Genomic DNA, 18,223 nt, shown 5'->3' with positions numbered 1-18,223 from the left:
CACCACATGCACACAGAACTTCCAGATCATTACAACCGGAGATTAACGTCTTTGTTCAGGGCATTTGCAAAACAATAAACAGCTGCTACATATATTTCTGAAGACAGTTCAATACATTTCAGTCAAGTGAGCCTTGGTCATCTTTTCCTAACATATTTCCATATACTAACACAGATCAACTGGAAATGGTGTCAAATAACAAACTGGGGCTCGTACTCTGCTACTCTATATACCACTCAAAACTAGACTTGGCAAGTCTAGCTGGCTCCAGCTGTGACATTAGTCATGGCTCAGTGTTGCACTGAAGACAAATTTCAGTGGCTGAGCACTGATTATAATAAATATATATATATAGGTATAATAAGTGGGGATAATGTTTTCCTATTATTTGCCAGATATAATTGAACTTATTTATTGTTATCTTGTTAACTTTATTTGTTAAGTCTGTTTTGGAGTAAGGTATTTTGTTTTGGTTTTTTGAGTGGAGTCCAAATTTGGCAGCTTGGTCTCATGATGTAAATACAGTGTTACAAACCATTTTAATTTTTTATTTTGATATTGTTTACAGTGAGGTGTTAAATGTTTGTTATCAAAGTCTCAGTTAAAAGTAGGAAGTTCATTCAGATGTATTTCAAAACTTATGATCAGTAATTGTTATAAAAACACTGCTTTCCAAAGAGGTGGGGAAATGACCAGGTGGGGATATGGCAGATGGGATAATGACCTGGTGGGGAATTGCCCTACACCTATCCTCCCAAAATGCTGACATGCCAAGACACCTAAAACTACTAAGTTTAATGTTTGCCAGTTAACTGCCCAGTGCTGAATAAATATCTGACCTGCCTTACTTGGACCAGTTGTTATTAAACAATAACAGTTGATCTCTTGATGAAAGAAGTTGACTCCCCAAAACATGTCCATGACTCCCTCTCATGACACCAGGGAGTCATGATGACTCCTAAATTTTTATGCCTAGGGCAAACACTGACTATGCAATTGATCTTGCTTGTAATCAGTTTTGTAATATATGTATATATTGTAATATGATCTCTCAAGTCACATTTGTATTTCTAGTCCTTAATATATCTGTAGAAGTGGAAACAGTCTAGTGTTATATCTGAATAAAATGTATAGTACTGTTCAGAAAGAGTGTCTTTGTTGTTTACCCACAGATCACTCGGAGTTTCTACCAGTTGAAGATGATTGCAGCCTCTGCTAGTAGGATCGGAGTTTCTACCAGTTGAATTGGAAAATGTATTGGTAGAATCTCCGATTCAACCAGTAGAGACTACGATTACAATCTCTACTAGTAGGATCGGAGATTCTACCAGTAGAGACTCCGATCGTAGAGACTGGTAGAGACTCCGATCGCAATCTCTACTGGTAGAATCTCCGATTCTACCAGATCGCAGTCTCTACCCTGACATATATATACATCATAATATGATACACTATACATGATGGTAGAGCAAACTGTATTTCTTTTCTAAGATGCCAGATGTAATGGTTTCTAAGGATGATTACGATGAACAGGCAGAAAACAAACGGCGGTGTCAGAGACCTAACTTAAGAATCCTCGCACAGGGCTAACTGGCGCGCTGTTCTATTGATGTGTCTGCCCCCCTACATTAAGACGAACGTTACCAGAAAAAACAAATGATAACAGTTTGATGACGGTTAACGTTCGGATTAAATATCTTCTCTAAATTATTTTAATTACATCTGTGATTAACGTAAACCATATAGGGCAATATGAACGTCGCATTTCTACAACCAACGTAAGTTTTGATCAGTGACATCCAGATGAAGCGGAGTAGTCAAGCATGATTGCATTGTGGGAATGTAAACATTGCGAACGTTACTGTGTTGCTGAAAACTTGTGAGTTGGATTAAGACATTTTAACCGTCGGAAAACATAAACGCAATGTTTCCACCAGTGATGTCAGCTGCATGAAGCAACTGCAAACCAAGAAACGGGATGCAACGGAATAGTTTACTGTAGGAGGCTGTACGAGGCGATGACAACTGACATGCATCATGACGTCGCTTGCATTGTGACGTATGCAAAATTGTTCGATTACGAGGGGGCAGACTAGAATGGCGCAGTGACGACAATACATTGTGACGTAATGCAAAAAGTGCACATTATCATCTGATAAAGTACTGTCGGCGCCTTTGATCTTTCACCAAAGCATCTTAGAACACTGTTTTTTTAATGTCGTACATTTTTGTATCTCAGTGATCACTCAGGCTGTAACGAGGGGGGTTGCATGACATGGATATGTTAACTTCCTGAATGATGGCTTGTATTTAGGAGAAGGTTATATTTCATAACTTAGTGACATGTTTACAATTATTCATGCGATAACAAAGACACCAACGGATCACAAGGATATATAATACCAGGCATTAATGGACATAAATCCCTCTTTAAGTTCTTGCTTTTACTGGAATTAGGTACAAGTAAATAACTGCCCTGAGTGTCCAAACTCAATTTCCAGGGTTTGAAAATAAAATCAAGGATAAAAGTTAACATTTATATTCAGATATTAAGGAATCTTGATATCATCATGGTTCAAAATTTATGGTATACAGGGAGTTGAAAAAGTAAGTTACTCTAGGCAATATAGAACCCGTTAATTTCTAATTTTTCCTAATCGCATGTAACTCCTTGAGTTGATATACATAAGAGCTGTTCACCAAATACAAAACATACAGTTAAACATATGCTGACAATGTGGAAATAATCACTTCTAAATAGGTCAGTATGACTGGATCTGGTCAAGTCCTTTCACAGCTGAGTGCAAAGTTTAATGGTTGCAAAAGAAGAGCATACTGCTAGCAAAACTGAACAAATACTGACACTGTCATTGTATTTTTACCTACAGAGTATCATCTAAGACCTCAAATATAGCAACGACTGAAATAGCCTCCTTAAAAGTACACCTAATGCTTGGAAAGCATGTCATGATTGGCTGCAGAGCAAATTTTGAGCTTCCACGACAAAAATGGGCATAGCATCCTTAGAAGGCTAAAATGAGTTAATGGGTCAACAAAGATCTGATCAATAGGTTCCCGGTAGACTAATTCCATAAGATGTAATAAAGAGAAGAAGTGGGAGGGGAAGGGAAAACCAGGGGATGGGGAAGTATGTTTTGGTAGGAAGACAGAGAGGATGAGCATGGGAGTGGGAGGGGATGTGGAAAAGGTAATTCAGGGAGGGGAAGGAGGAGGGGGTTGGGAAGAGGGAGAAGAAACATGAGGGGTTGAGAAGTGGGATGAGGATGTGACATCTCAAAGAAAATTCCCTAATATCAATGATTTTTACCTCAATCACAGTCTCGATCCAAAAGATGACAGTGAAACTGATTTCTACTGAAGGTAATCTGCAGGTAATGCTCTGTTACTTTGATCACACAGCTTGGCAGGTGCTTGTGCTCTACAAATTAACAATGTCTAGATTTTCCCATCCTGCTTCCAATAAGTAGTTCCTACACCAGCATAAGCCTCTCAAGGAATTACCTGACCAAACCAATCACCACTGTAGCCATTCTTGATGGCTCTAATTTAAGATTATGACATGTGGTTTACACACAGTTTACTCGGCACTTCATCATATCAGACTGATGCGTCTGGACATTTAGACACTAATGTCCATAAAATGAGTTGTTTTTAAAGGGGCACAAGGCTTGGTCAAACTAGCAGTACAGGAAAACCCGAATCTCTCAATCTGTAAACTCAAATCTAATGACATATTCAATTAATAGTTACAGTAAATGCTTCACCCAACAAAGACAATAGTTTGGTTTCATACAAGATTTCATCACCAACTCATACGCACTACATACATTATCACTGACATAATTATACGACAGTCAATACTATTTTGATTATTTCAAGAAACATAGCTTGGATCCTAACCTTAGTTCTGAACATAACTTTCTAACATCAAGATGGACATATGTAGATTTTATCAATTTTGTACATATAATGATAATTACAAAACCTCAAATATTTCAATATTAGTACAAATGACCATTGCAGACAGCAATCATGACAAAGCTACTATAGGGTCAAAGAAGCTTTTGTATTGATTCTTTAAAGCAGCAATACAACCCAAACAGGCTCAAAATAAAACAGTATTGAGTAAGTATGGTTTTATGCAGCTTTTACTACTTTTAGCAATATTCAAGCAATATCACGGCGGGGGACACCAGAAATGGGCTTCACACATTGTGCCCATGTGGGGATTCGAACCTGGGTCTTCGGCGTGACAAGCGGACGCTTTAAGCACTAGGCTACACCACCGCCCCCAAAAAGAAAACAGACAACAATAAACTCACAACTGAAAACTATAATCTCCTTACAGTTACTAAAGGATAATTATCACATTCATTGTAATCCAATTACATAACAAAGATCCATGAATGTGAGCCTTATCAATGAAATTATAGTTGGTAACTTGTGACAGCAAGGTGCCTAGTATCAGTTTAGATGACAGTTGTATCATGTTACATTCTGATAAAGCTGATAGGAGAGAGATAACAGTGTCACTGAACACTGTCTCCAGTACAATGCTCAGTACTTCAGTACTTAATGTTTACCATCAGCATGATCAACAAGCATATCCTGAACATGCACTTCTCTGCCAATGTGTTAACTCTTCTTTATCATCTTGGTGTCAGCAGTAGAATTTTAACAAATACACTATTCACAAAGTCAAAAAGAATTTGAAAGTCCAGTGGAGTTTAGGGCTCCAACGATTCACCCAGACCTCGATTCAATTCGATTTTCGATATCGGGCCCTTGATTCTGTCATTTTCGATTCGATTCTTCATACAAGCAAAACATCAAATTTCATTTAACTCTCAGTTGGCTTTTTAAGCGTGAAATCCATCATCAACTTGGCAATGTCTTCTAACAACGATTCGCATGGGATAATTAGCCCAGCGTCAACCAATCACGTTTTGCTTTATTTCAGCACTCAAAACGGCTAAAGTTGGAGTCAAAATTACATTCTGACCAAGTGGAAATAATTTAAATAGGTATTCAAATATCGAATCAAAATACATGTAGTAATAATGGTTATAAAAAATCGAAACTAAGGTGTCAGATTCAATTTTCAATGAACTGAACTGAATCGTTGTAGCTCTCAGGAATTTTTTAACATTAGTGTAATATCAAGGACCTGATGACTTTCAATAAATTATAACACTCCTAAATTAAATATGAAAAATAAATATGTATGGGGCAATCAGTCAGCTGGCATCCCTATGTCAGTATTGCAACAACAGTAGAAGTTCTGTTTTAAAGGCAAACCAGCACCTTAGCTCCAACAGGTAAAGTACATATATTTTTTATAGGTAAATAATATACATCTGAGTACTATCAAGATAATCATCTCCCATATCTACTCAATATCTGACATGTCCCAGATCACTAGGCCTACTGATTTAGAGTCCATATAGTCCGTGAAACAGAATGTGGACAAGCATTACTTATCAACAGCAGCTGCAGCAGCTGATAGGAAAATAATATCTATCAAAACATTTGCATGTGCCTTACATTCATTCTCTAACATACCTCAGAGAAATAATGAAGACAAATGAAATGAAAGATCAGGTTAACTGGTCAAGATTCACAGGTCACAAACTAGACACGAGGGGAAGGCATTCTAAAATAGTATCATAGTAGTTCAACCCTAGTTCGATGCTACTGCAGCTCAGGGGAGCTAAATACGTGTCCTTTAACAGTGAGGAATAACAGTTAATTTCAGTCATGTCTACTGTGTAGACTACAGGTGAGATATCAGGTCACCAGTGACTTAATGTAAGCTATCACATGAACATGATACACGCTCTAGTATTCCTGTACACCAATATGTTAATGAAACCAATAAGTCCTATGTTACAGATTCAATTCTCACAGTTACCATCACGACCAGATGTCTACTTGCATTCCAGTAGTAAGATTAGAAACATTAGAAATCTCCACATCATTAGCGATGGAGAATGATATATGTATACCACTTGGTATGTACAACTATATTTACATATTTTAAAAAAATAACATTGCATTTTTATAAAAAAAACCACAACACATAACACAGAGGTACAGATAAGCTGCGTATCTGTGTAAATCACGCAAATATTTACGTGAAAATCAATTCTTCTAAAGTCTATTGCGTACAAGTACGCTTAAATTTTTGTAAATACTCAATAAATTTGATCTTACATGTGTACACACAAAAATAGATCAATTAACTGCGGTATATTGAGGGGTTCTATTTCAGCACATGAACTTGGCAACTTGCAGTCTTTCTTATCGTTTCTCATGTTACAGGTCAAATATAAATAACAAAACACGTAAACCAACTTTTAAACATTATTATATTTTTTACAATTAGTGGAATATGGCAAAATACCCAATTGAAATGAACACAAGCAAGTACTCAATGACCCAAAAAGTTTTCTGTCGCTCTGCAAAATAGTTGACCATTTGACAATGAACTATGAAGGTTGTATTTACAGTTTACACGGAACATTGAAATGTGTGCACTTGGAATATCTTCTAATCAGCTACTGATAAATACAGAGTGAGTGAGTGAGTTTAGTTTTACGCCATACTCAGCAATATTCCAGCTATATGGCGGCAGTCTGTAAATAATCGAGTCTGGACCAGACAATCCAGTGATCAACAGCATGAGCATTGATCTGCGCAATTGGGAACCGATGACATGTGTCAACCAAGTCAGTGAGCCTGACTACCCGATCCCGTTAATCGCCTCTTACGACAAGCATTGTTGCCTTTTGTGGCAAGCATGGGTTGCTGAAGACCTATTCTACTCCGAATCTTCATGGGTCCAAACCGTTTATAGCAATCTGTCATTTGTAAGCCTGTGACAAACTATACAGCAACGATAGCTCATAACATTACGATTTGTCGACTGGAACCCAGAAGCTTAGCACGTTTGCATCAATACAATACTTATTTACTAAGGTGACATAATCCCCCGCCGCAAATTATCAAATCAAACTTATAAAGTAATGAAAGTTTAAGTTAAATGTCAACAAAAACATTACCAGTCAACCTCTCTTGATATCTTGTTCTATAGTTGTTCAAACGCACCAATATTTTCAAGACTGACTTTGACCTTGATATGAATGTCTTAGTGTATGAAATATGCAAAAATAGTAATAATTGCTTATTGAAAACATTCAAGGGAAATCTTGAAAGTCTATGGAGAAAATCCAGTGAACCGTTCTTGAGATATCTCGCTGACAATCTTACATGCACGTTAACATGCTGAAATCTTCAAAGTGTCGCCGTGACCTTGAAAATTATGTGAAGGTCACCAAAATCGACTGGGCCCTGCGCCTTCCCTAGATGAAGCTTGGTGTCAAATATGAAGAAGTCCATGCTCATGTTTGACCTTCCAAGATAGTTGTCCATTTGGATTTTTTCTAACGGCTTTGTATGCCTTGCTAAACAACATGGCAAAACATATCTCAAGAGGTGTAACTAACAAAAACTAGTCATCTTGACCTTGAAGGAAGCTTATCAAATTCACTAGAAGGGTCTTCCTTTTACAGGTTCCCCAGTAGATAGCAACCAAACTATTAATATGGAACATGTACAATCTTCAAATAGAAATAGCCACTGAAACCATCAGAATAAAGCTTGTATTTTAACGATAACAACATGCACAGTTTCAGAGGAGTGAGATGGGTTTTAGGATGCTTTTAGTAATATTCCAGCAATATCATGGTGGGAGACCCCAGGGATAGGCTTTACCATTTTCAGTGGAACCAAACACAGTTAATCTTGTTCAGTAAACGGGGTTCAGATGCACTCAGTCTTTTGGAGTCTCCACTGGAAATGTATCGGGTTATCACAATATCAGTACCATCAGTACAATGCATGGTATTCCCGGATACCTGCCATTCAGCCAGCCATTTTACTATCATAAAGTTAACACCTGATAGCACTTTGGTAACAGATGTATGAACTACCACATGTATAGTACGATTAATAATACCATTAATCAATGAAGAGCTGTTCTCATCCACAATAATACCGAGTACAGTACATGTCTTATAATTTAACAGATCGTATCACGTGTGCTTCTAAGAATAATACATCTGTTACCTCATAGCCATATTATAGACATTTCAGGTGGCCAATACTTGTTTTTTATGTACCTGAGAAAAGCAGTATAGAGAGTGGTTGTAGTCTGAGGTGAATATTGTTTCTCTCCAGTTCATAAGAACATGTACCGACTGACATTAAATTGCTAAGCTTTCTATTTCATGATAAATACAAATACAACAGAAAATGTAGGGATATCCTTGTCCTGGGGATTTCATGCTATTTTTATTAACTCAGGTCAATATTGTAAGTTATCGAACTGGTAATAGAGTCATATGCATTTCTAAAGGCTGCCATGTGTTCTCTCCTTGGCTAAAGAAAACAGAAATTTCTCCAATATATAATAAATACCTGAATCCCACTACAACTAATTCCACTGAATACCCCACCTCTATACCGTCTAGCCAGTAGACACCACTGAGACTGGGTGCCGTTGATCTAAGTGCTAAGGTGACTGTAACTCCATGCCTTAACCTTAACATAAGACTCAACAGCAAGTCAAACATCTACCTTCATCAGCTGACTGACTGAGTATGGTTTTGCCGTTTTAGCAATATTCAGCACCCAGTACAAAAATGGGCTTCATCTACCTTCATCAGATAGTTGGCCACAGCTTTAACCGTTGGAATATGTATGTACATACTGGGAAAACAGAAGTATTTTGCCTGATACTTTGTTCTAGATTTTCCAGTTGCTGCAGTTTATGGTGACATTTCCATCTCTATGATATATGAGTTTGCAGCCCTTTTGTTGCATTCCGACATATTTATTATAGGTTATTTATGTAACGCACATATTCAGGCAACTAGTGCATGCTCAAGGCGCTGGTATTTTTTCCCTCGGTCATTGGATGTCAATCTCAACGACACATCCTATTATCAATCTTAACTCCCTGGGGAGGATACAACTCTTGCAGCCACTAGGCGCACCGAGTTCTTGTGGTCTTCTCATCCTAACGAGGTACCCATTCACAGCTGGGTGGACTGGGACACATAGTCACAGTACTTTGTCCAAGTTCACTGCACGTTGCTGTACCCGCAACTAGGTGTTTGGACGTATTCATGTGGCCACCATCTGGTCATATACCAACGGATTCTGGGGTTCTTTTAAGTGCACAGGGTTGTGTACTGTACACTAGGGGTTGTGACAACACTGAAAGAGTCTGCACACAAAGTTGACTCCAAGGTTTTTACACCCGGTCACAGGTGGGCTTGATCCTGACACCTCAACCTCGCTGGATCACTAGGCTGGTGCCTTAGCCAGCTCGCCCACAGCGCCCCTATATCATGACTTTCCTTCAAGTTCAGAGGTCAAATTCCGAGATACTAGTGATGCTATTTTCAGTTGTGTTACCACCATTTGGCTTATCATATGATGTCATATCCTACTGATCACATCACTTCCATTTATTCCTGTTGGTGATGTATACTTGACGGTCAAGTTCTGAGGTCTAAAATGAAATAACGTCTGATGGTAGTACAACCATACATCTCAGACTATCATGTAAACACATTCCAGCATTGGTCAATGGTCAGTAATCTGCCCACTGACACATGTTCTAAAACTTTTTGTTAAAGGGTCTCCTGGGAACTTCCCAAACACCCCATACCTTTTGGGAAGCATTGCTCATCCAGGCAGCCAAAACTGTCTCCAGAAGGTATAGATCCTCCAGATAGATTTGAACTTCAAGAGAGCAGAAGTTAGAAATTGTCTTGTGGGATTTTCATAAGAGTGAGTGAGTGAGTTTAGTTTTACGCCGCACTCAGCAATATTCCAGCTATATATGGTGGCGGGATGTAAATTATCGAGTCTGGACGAGACAATCCAGAGATCAACAACATGAACATCAAGCTATGCAATTGGGATACAATGACATGTGTCAACCAAGTCAGCGAGCCTGACTACCGTTAGTTGCCTCTTACGACAAGCATGGGTTGCTGAAGATCAATTCTAACCCGGACCTTCACGGGTCATTTTCATAAGCAGCTTGATACCATGTGTATGATGGATACTGTGATACATGAAACCAAACCTGCAGCTAGAGTTCCTGCAGCAACCTGATAGGTAGTTACTGAAAAGTGATCTAGACATGACATCCACCAATGAGGCAAACTTATGGGCTGAGCGAGTGTTCTCAAAAAGGTGTCGTAGCTCATGGAGTCTCCCAAAGTATTCTTAAACAAATACAACGTGAATGACATGAAGCTAGAAACAGCAACCAAATCCAATTTCAGTGTTCATGATTATAACAAACATAAAAACATTATTGGCTGTCAATCCAACTGGGAACACAATACAGAATAAAAACTGCACTCAGGTCTTCATATTCCTGACAAACCAAATTCAAACCAAACAGTAATTCATAACAATCTCTAGCTTTGATTAAGGCTGTATGAGACAAAAAAAAAAGAATCTTGGTCTATACTGAACTTGGACTCATTGTTGATTTTCAATTCTCCTTTGGCGACAAATGATTCCAGGGTTTATATTACTACAGTATGGAGAAGCATATAAAGTTTATGTTATCAATCTTTGTCAGTCTGTCAACAAGCCAAAATTGTGTTCAGAATCATTGACAGAAGTAATTTGTTAACACAGTGTTCACGAATAGTGTCTGACCCTCTGACAAATCCGGCAGATTTGCCAATGGTCCGATAGAAGTCTTCAACCCACCAGCCCCAGTGTCTGACTGTATATTTCACAATGACTTTGACTTAAGTTGTTATATGTGACATGTGATACTTGGTTGCTGTTTATATATCTTGTGTTTTTTTATAATTGGCATTGAAATTATTAACAATGTTAAATCCGAAATGTATGTTTAATTTTATTCTATGGGTCCTGTGAATTTTCAATGGGTCAGACAGACATCTGAAACTTGCAGGACCCAATGTCCTGTTACCTTGAAACACCATTCGTGAACACTGTTAACACATGGATTAAATCACCTAAGCTTATTAGACCAAATAAAAGTTTTATGGACTGAGGCTTCTGACAAATTGCCAACAGTTAAACACTGGCAGCCTACCTTATGACCACAATACCAGCTTATACACAAAGAGTAGAAATTATTGACAAAAATATGGTAAGACATGTCATGGCAGGACTCTGAGGCTTTGGGCACAGAAGGAAGTATTCCCAATATATCCCAGAACACATTTGAAGCATACCGTTTTATACACTGCAATCAATACACCCACAATACTGTTGTTACTTGACACCCTGCAACAACAGCTGTCCCTATGCTATCAAACATAACTGACAATGTATCTGAGGAGAAATTAGGCTTTCAGTCCTCGACTGAACCTACTAACTTCAACTTTTCTCTTGACAGCATTTCCATAAATTTTACAGAAATAAATATGATATGTGCTGTTAATAACTAAGTTAACCAGACAGAATAACTTGACATAGGTTTATAAGCAGCCCTAGTGCATGAACTGATATCAAGGAAACCATGCCTGAGACTATCTACAATTAGGGGACTTTCAATAGAAATACCAGCTGGTTCATCAGAATAGCGGACCAGGTGACAACTATGACAATGAAAGTACCTGCGAATTCTTATGATTTGCATTTCCTTGTCTAATCCATGACATGATGTGTACATAAAGAAGAGAAAACATTGACAGACTAATTATCTGTGAACTAAAAACAAAGTATTGTGATCTAATGACACTCACCATTGACAGATACATCCCAGATTCTAACACTAAAATCAACTGAAATTGAAGAGCCACAGACCATCATTATTATTACAGGCATTTATTATTATTAATTTGATAGATCTAACAACTTCTGGCATTCAACTTCAAGCCAAAAGACCCTAAAATTAATTAAAGTCCACAAATTTAGTTTTTATTTTAAAACTGAAAAAATGTTCTCACAGAGTACATAGTTCTGAGTTGTGAATGTTACAGTGGTTTTTGATTCAAGTCAGACAAGCATGCCATACTATGGCAGAGTTGATCTATCTACACCATCTGGACAGGATATGATAGCCTCCATTACCATGTCACCATTTTCCTTTGACCTTGTAATAATTATAACATAGAAAGACATGCTACAAGGCAATGTACTGGATGACTTATAAACAGAATAAAGATATTAACTTGAAAATAAATCCATTATACACAGCAATACGGTTCCCATGATACATTTCACAGACCAATATTACAGCTTGTCTCTTAGATGTTCTGACTCCAGTATTATGAGTATGCCATGATTAGGACAATAGATGTTAGGATACAGGACTATTTAAATGCTATGATTGATTGGTTGGTTGTGTGGTTGGTTGGTAAACGCCACACGCAATATTCCAGCTATATGGTGACGGTCTGTATAATCGAGTCTGGACCAGACAATTCAGTGATCATCAACGTGAGCATCGATCTACGCAATTGGGATACTGGTCCCTATGAGGTCATGATGAAAAAATTTAACTAGTGAGGCGAAATGGGGATAACATATATATAAATGCTAGCCCCCTGAGATCCCATGTGGCAATATAACATGTACACCCAACTCAAACACATTATAAATACACTAAGTCTAAGCTGGCTGGCCAGTCCTTGTTTTATTCCCTCTTTGTTGAGCGCCAGGCAGAGTAACAACAATTATCAACTCAGATTATATTTTGGTATGATGCAGTAAGGGGGTCAAAATTAGACCTCCTGCTCTCCAAACAGATATTCTATCCATTGTAAGATACAGGTGGTAATACCAGTACATTTTCAGATGCAAGCAATTAAAAGACAAATATACAAAATCAACTTTTTTTTAAGGTTCATATCAAATTAATAATGATAAATATATATGTAACCAGCCCAAGAAAATTATTATGATACTTACAATGCCTTCTTGATTGCAGAATAATAAATCCCAATGCCAAAGACTATTACCATATTTGCCAGACAGGTATAAACATGACTTATCATGCCGTCAAAATAATATTGATACATCTCATTCATGTGTGATTTACTTGCTGAAATAGAACCCCAAAATATGTCCACAAAACAATTGAATTGTACAAATAATATCATCACTTTGACATCCAGGTGCTAATCCTACTTTCCAATACTTGAATTACCCCCCTTCCCATATGACAACAGCCACAGTTGTGTGTCTGGACACTATATGAGATAACTCAATTTGTTATTTGCCAGACCATGCAGACAGACTGGTAGCTTTCCTGCAGCAATATGGCAAATATCATTATTGCTCATAAATGGATGGTTATTTATATTTTCTGTTCACAAATTTGATAATCAATTATGTTAATGTCATTACATTAGTAAGAGTTATGATACATCGACAAGACATGGGACATGCCCTCTTGGCATATATTACAAGACATCAAATAATAAGCAAACACACATTTAGTAATCTACACAACCATTCTTACATATCCATCACGAAACCTTGCAGCTTATAATTAGGATGGACTTAGTATTGCAAATGGAATGGGAGTATGTGCTACATCATGTTGGTTGAAAAATTTAATTAAATGGGATTTAAGCCCAGAAATCTTTCTGTCTACCAGAATCCATATTACACTCATACTTTTCTTGATGCGTATTTAATACCTGGAAAGCTTACACTTTCAAACATTTAGTTTCTGCTTTAAAGCGAAAACAAATCTGGGCTTTTAAATGCTCATTGAAATCAGCAACTCTGACAATACATAATGTGTTTCTCCTACCTCATGAATACAACCCAAACAGCAGTCAAGCATGTCTACATGTCTGTTAACAACATACTGATGTCCTGTTCAACAAGACTTTAATCTTCAATATAAGTATCCAGATTTCAATACGTCCCAGTGAATGAATTCATGGTTATATACATTGGGTAATGACTATTATACATGTTGTACTTTATTCCAAAATTTCAATCAGAAAATGATCCTTCAGAACCTAGTTCGTTTTACTGTATTTACCCCACAATATATTTTGAGCTTACTAGACTACACTTGACTCACAGCATACTTTCTTGTACATGTTATCATATGATCTGCTATCATCATATGGTCTGTTATGGTATCATTAGCACAGCTTACTTGACTGATCCAAATTTTACTATATCAAGGATGGAAATAACTTTAAAATTGCTAGTGTACTCCGGTACAGTGGCACATGTAAAATCACTTGCCCTGATAATTTTTCCACTATACCGGCCGTTTTCTTGTTGAATTTTTAAATAAACAACATGATAAACATTGGGAAGTCAACTGGACACCGGTACAGTGTGATATACAAATTTGCTTGCCCGACAGAAAAAAACACTGGACTCGCACGTCGGGCAATGGGTTATTTCCACCCCTGCTATATGCACGCTTTCAACTAGCAGTTAAAGAGGTAGAAAGACATCATAAATGACTAACACATATTACATGTGTTGCAATAATGTATTGCTTGATTTGACTGAAAAGTATCAGTTGTTTTGAATCGCTGGAGAATGTGGAAAGTATAACAACAGGTTATTTTTTATTATGGATTAATTTAACGAGTGATCAGATGGCAGTTAATAACATAGCAACACTGTCTCAACATGCACACTGAAGTGAACGTTTAAGAAAGAGTTTCAGTGTTTTGGATGGAGTAAGTGGCAGAAATAGAAAAATAATAAACAAAATTAAATTAAGCCAATCAGTTCCTTCTCATCTTTTACAACAATCACTGATTCACAGAGTATTATGATTGTTGCCATACTCTCGATTCATGTTGGTATATAAAAGTCACATGTTTTAGATGAAGGAAAATTCAATAGTTAAAACTGGTAACAAAATCTCAATATCAATGACCACCATCAGTATTAAATCTGCCTGACGTTTATTCTAGTAACGGAAAACCCAGTACATCATATGTTCCACAGCACATTTGTGGTTATTTTTCATGAATATATTATGACAATACAGGTATCAGAAATACAGCCCTTGTATGTAACTGGCCAAGCCATACTCAAAAAGGTCAACAGGTAGACTCAATATCTGCTCTATACCCGAAAACAGAAAGGCCTGGTAAATGCAAGTAAAGCTAAGAGACGCTCGAAAGAGTATTGATATTATTTCTGATGATTTATGACTCAAATGAGACCACTCAGACAATAACAAAATGATAACTAATAGTAACACACTGACCAAACCATGATATTATTTTCTATGCTGTTATATATTATTAGTTTTGTAAATATGAACAGCAAGTTCAACAATGATCTAATCAATACCAATGCAAAAGATACAAGGCTGTAACAAAGATATTTCATTATTTTATTTTCGAACAAGAAAACATATTCTTGCATATTGGTGAAAGTATTAAGGCAAGGTGAATGTTGATCTATTTTCAATGATTTCTTTGCTTTAATACCTGTCAGGGTTTAAAAATGATGTCAGCATACTTAGATATTGTGAGAATTGCAGATGCTTGAAATACATAACATTCATAATATGTTTCTGAGAATGGCTGAGGCAATACATTACAATCATTGTCCAATATGAGGTACATGTACCCATACATAACATGATGAAGTATTTGTCAGTGACTTTCTGTGCAAAGAATGAGACCAGTTGCATTCATTTACGTCAGGGGTCCAGCTGATACAGACATATGTACAGACCAAGACATATGTACAGACCAAATTCTATGGGTGGGGCAGAATGACATGTTTTGCACAGAAGATAAAACACTGAAATTGTGGTAACAATGAATCCCACACAGATACACTTGCTTCTACAAACACATTATTGCTATTATTATTTCTGTTACAGACATATGTTCCATAATCCTGAAAATGATCTGAACAAGATGATGAAAATAATTCTCCCATTGCCCAATCTACAATAACAAGATTAAAGGACGGGTGATGTGGCACTTGTTTCTTTGGGTAAACATGGATACATGTCATCTCAAATCTTTTATCTGCTTCTCAGAAACATACGAAAGTTAAAATCATACACAAGTATTTAACATAGAGATCTTACTTCCTACTTGTGTTTCACTAAATCTTTGCTGACAGAAACAGGTGTGACAAACATGGTTAATATACCTCTTCCAGTTATACAATGCTGAAACCACAACTCTTCAGTATATGTGATCATGTGAATTTCTGAAGAAGTTACAATTACTAATAAACCACAACACTATGTCTTATTTGGCCCTCTTATTTCCCCAGGACTGAAGTTCACCTTCAATAATCTGGTCACCTTTTGAGGAATTCTGAATCCAAACTGGGCTCACCCAACTGTATAGTTAGATGATGTAGATACAAGACACATTTAAACTCTACTGATATTGGGAAAAGAATAATGTACCAAACACACCCTTAGATAATGCAAAATGACTCATCTGTAATGAATGATAGCAGTAGAAATACACAAGTGTTTGTGAATGAGATACTAAGTCATTTTATCAGCCCATGGATACTAATACATGTATCAGTAAAACCACATCAGTATTGACGATTATGATGTAGCACTGACAAAACAAAGATATCAAACAATTGTTGGTAAGCAAACCCACATGTTTCCTTATAATAAACAAACAAATATAGAAAATCATGTTAGTATCAGCGTTCTTCACACAAATGCTCTTTACCTGCAAACAAGGACAGCAGAAGTCTTATCGCATTGTCCGACGCACCAATCCAAGTGGCGATAAAACTTACAACTGCCGCCACAACCATTCTACCCTCATTACCGTTTGTTTATGACGTGTTATGTATCAAAGCCAAACAACATGTGGATTCTAAAATTTACGTTGCAACGAACTGCCTGATGTGACCGCGCATGACCTCAAGGGAGCGATAATTTCAGAGAACGACATCGGGATAAGGGAGCATTCATTGTACGAGGAAGGCGCTGGAAAAGTGTAAGCGCTATTGAGAGCATGTGTTTATCACCGTTTCAGAAATCTTGTTACAGATTAGAATCATTACTTCAAATTTACTAATGTATCAAGAAATATAAATTATTATATCATATTTTCTAATCACAAAACTCAAATAGAAACTAAAATATAAATCGTTAATTTATTAATTTTGTTTATCCCAAATGCGGTCCCCAAATGCATTTTGATCAATTTCAAGTTATTAAATCGGGCATATAGATATAATTAATTTTGCTGTCTTCAGTGCGATTCATGAAGTATTCTTTTATGATCGGAATCAAGTAGAACAACTGTAAAACAAACTGTTATTGCGAAACCTGACATGCAGGTGACATGGTGTTATTTCCGCCCGTGACACTGCATATTGTCTTCATGTTGGCAAATGTTGTAATGAAAACTCGTCTGGTTCTGATGGACGATTAATAATTTATGTACAAATATGTCCCCTGTGAAGTCATTGTGTCTCAGTGATGTTGGTTCAGCAATTTAGCATTTTCATGCTGTGATGTCGCTAATGCTCATTTGGTAATGCAGGGAATATATAAATTATTATTACTTACGTTAACAGATATTACCAATACGGAATAAAATTAAAATTAAAATAACATTTAGTTTTTCATCTGTCTGTTAACAAATCGCCGTAAAAGAGGTTGAACTTGTTATTAATTGTTATCTAACCGCGCACAATGTTCCGACTGCATGCATAGACCCGTGAAGGTTCGGGATAGAATTGATCTTCAGTAACCCATGCAGTGTGTCAGGCTCGCTGACTTGGTTGACACATGTCATCATATCCCAATTGCGTAGATCGATGCTCATGCTGTTGACCACTGGATTGTCTGGTCCAGACTCGATTAATTACAGACCGCCGCCATATAGCTGGAATGTTGCTGAGTGCGGCGTAAAACTAAACTCACTCACTCCCTATTCCTTAACCTTTTCTTCAACAGTCCAACACCACGTGATCTTTTCATTAGTGTATTTCAACCTTACAGGAAACTATACACTGTAATATAATCACGGCCTCGATTGTCCAGTGAATTCAGCATTCTACTGTTTTAAATAAATACCCTGGACCCATATGCCACACGGCTTTGTTTCGAACCCGATTGAGATATATGTTATAACATGCAGTCACAACGGAATCGTCACGACCGCCTCCGTGGTGTAGTGGTAAGAGCATCCGCCCGGAG

The 18,223-nt window shown here is 37.1% G+C and overlaps 1 protein-coding gene across 1 annotated transcript in view; it reads right to left on the bottom strand.

The window, feature by feature from the left end:
• Positions 1-16,939, bottom strand: part of LOC124287443 (lysophospholipid acyltransferase 5-like) — a 39,201-nt gene extending 22,262 nt beyond the window's left edge. Inside the window, exon 1 of the mRNA XM_046723995.1 lies at positions 16,740-16,939. Coding sequence (XP_046579951.1) covers positions 16,740-16,827 — 88 coding nt within the window. The 5' untranslated portion in view covers positions 16,828-16,939. The remainder of the gene's footprint in view (positions 1-16,739) is intronic.
• Between the last annotated feature and the right edge of the window lie 1,284 nt (positions 16,940-18,223).

Source organism: Haliotis rubra, unplaced genomic scaffold (genome assembly GCF_003918875.1).
Source record: "Haliotis rubra isolate DU_JTF1 unplaced genomic scaffold, ASM391887v1 Scf400, whole genome shotgun sequence".
NCBI classification, from domain to species: Eukaryota; Metazoa; Mollusca; class Gastropoda; order Lepetellida; family Haliotidae; genus Haliotis; species Haliotis rubra.
Note: the sequence above shows the minus strand (reverse complement) of the source record. Positions and strands in the feature narration are given on the sequence as shown.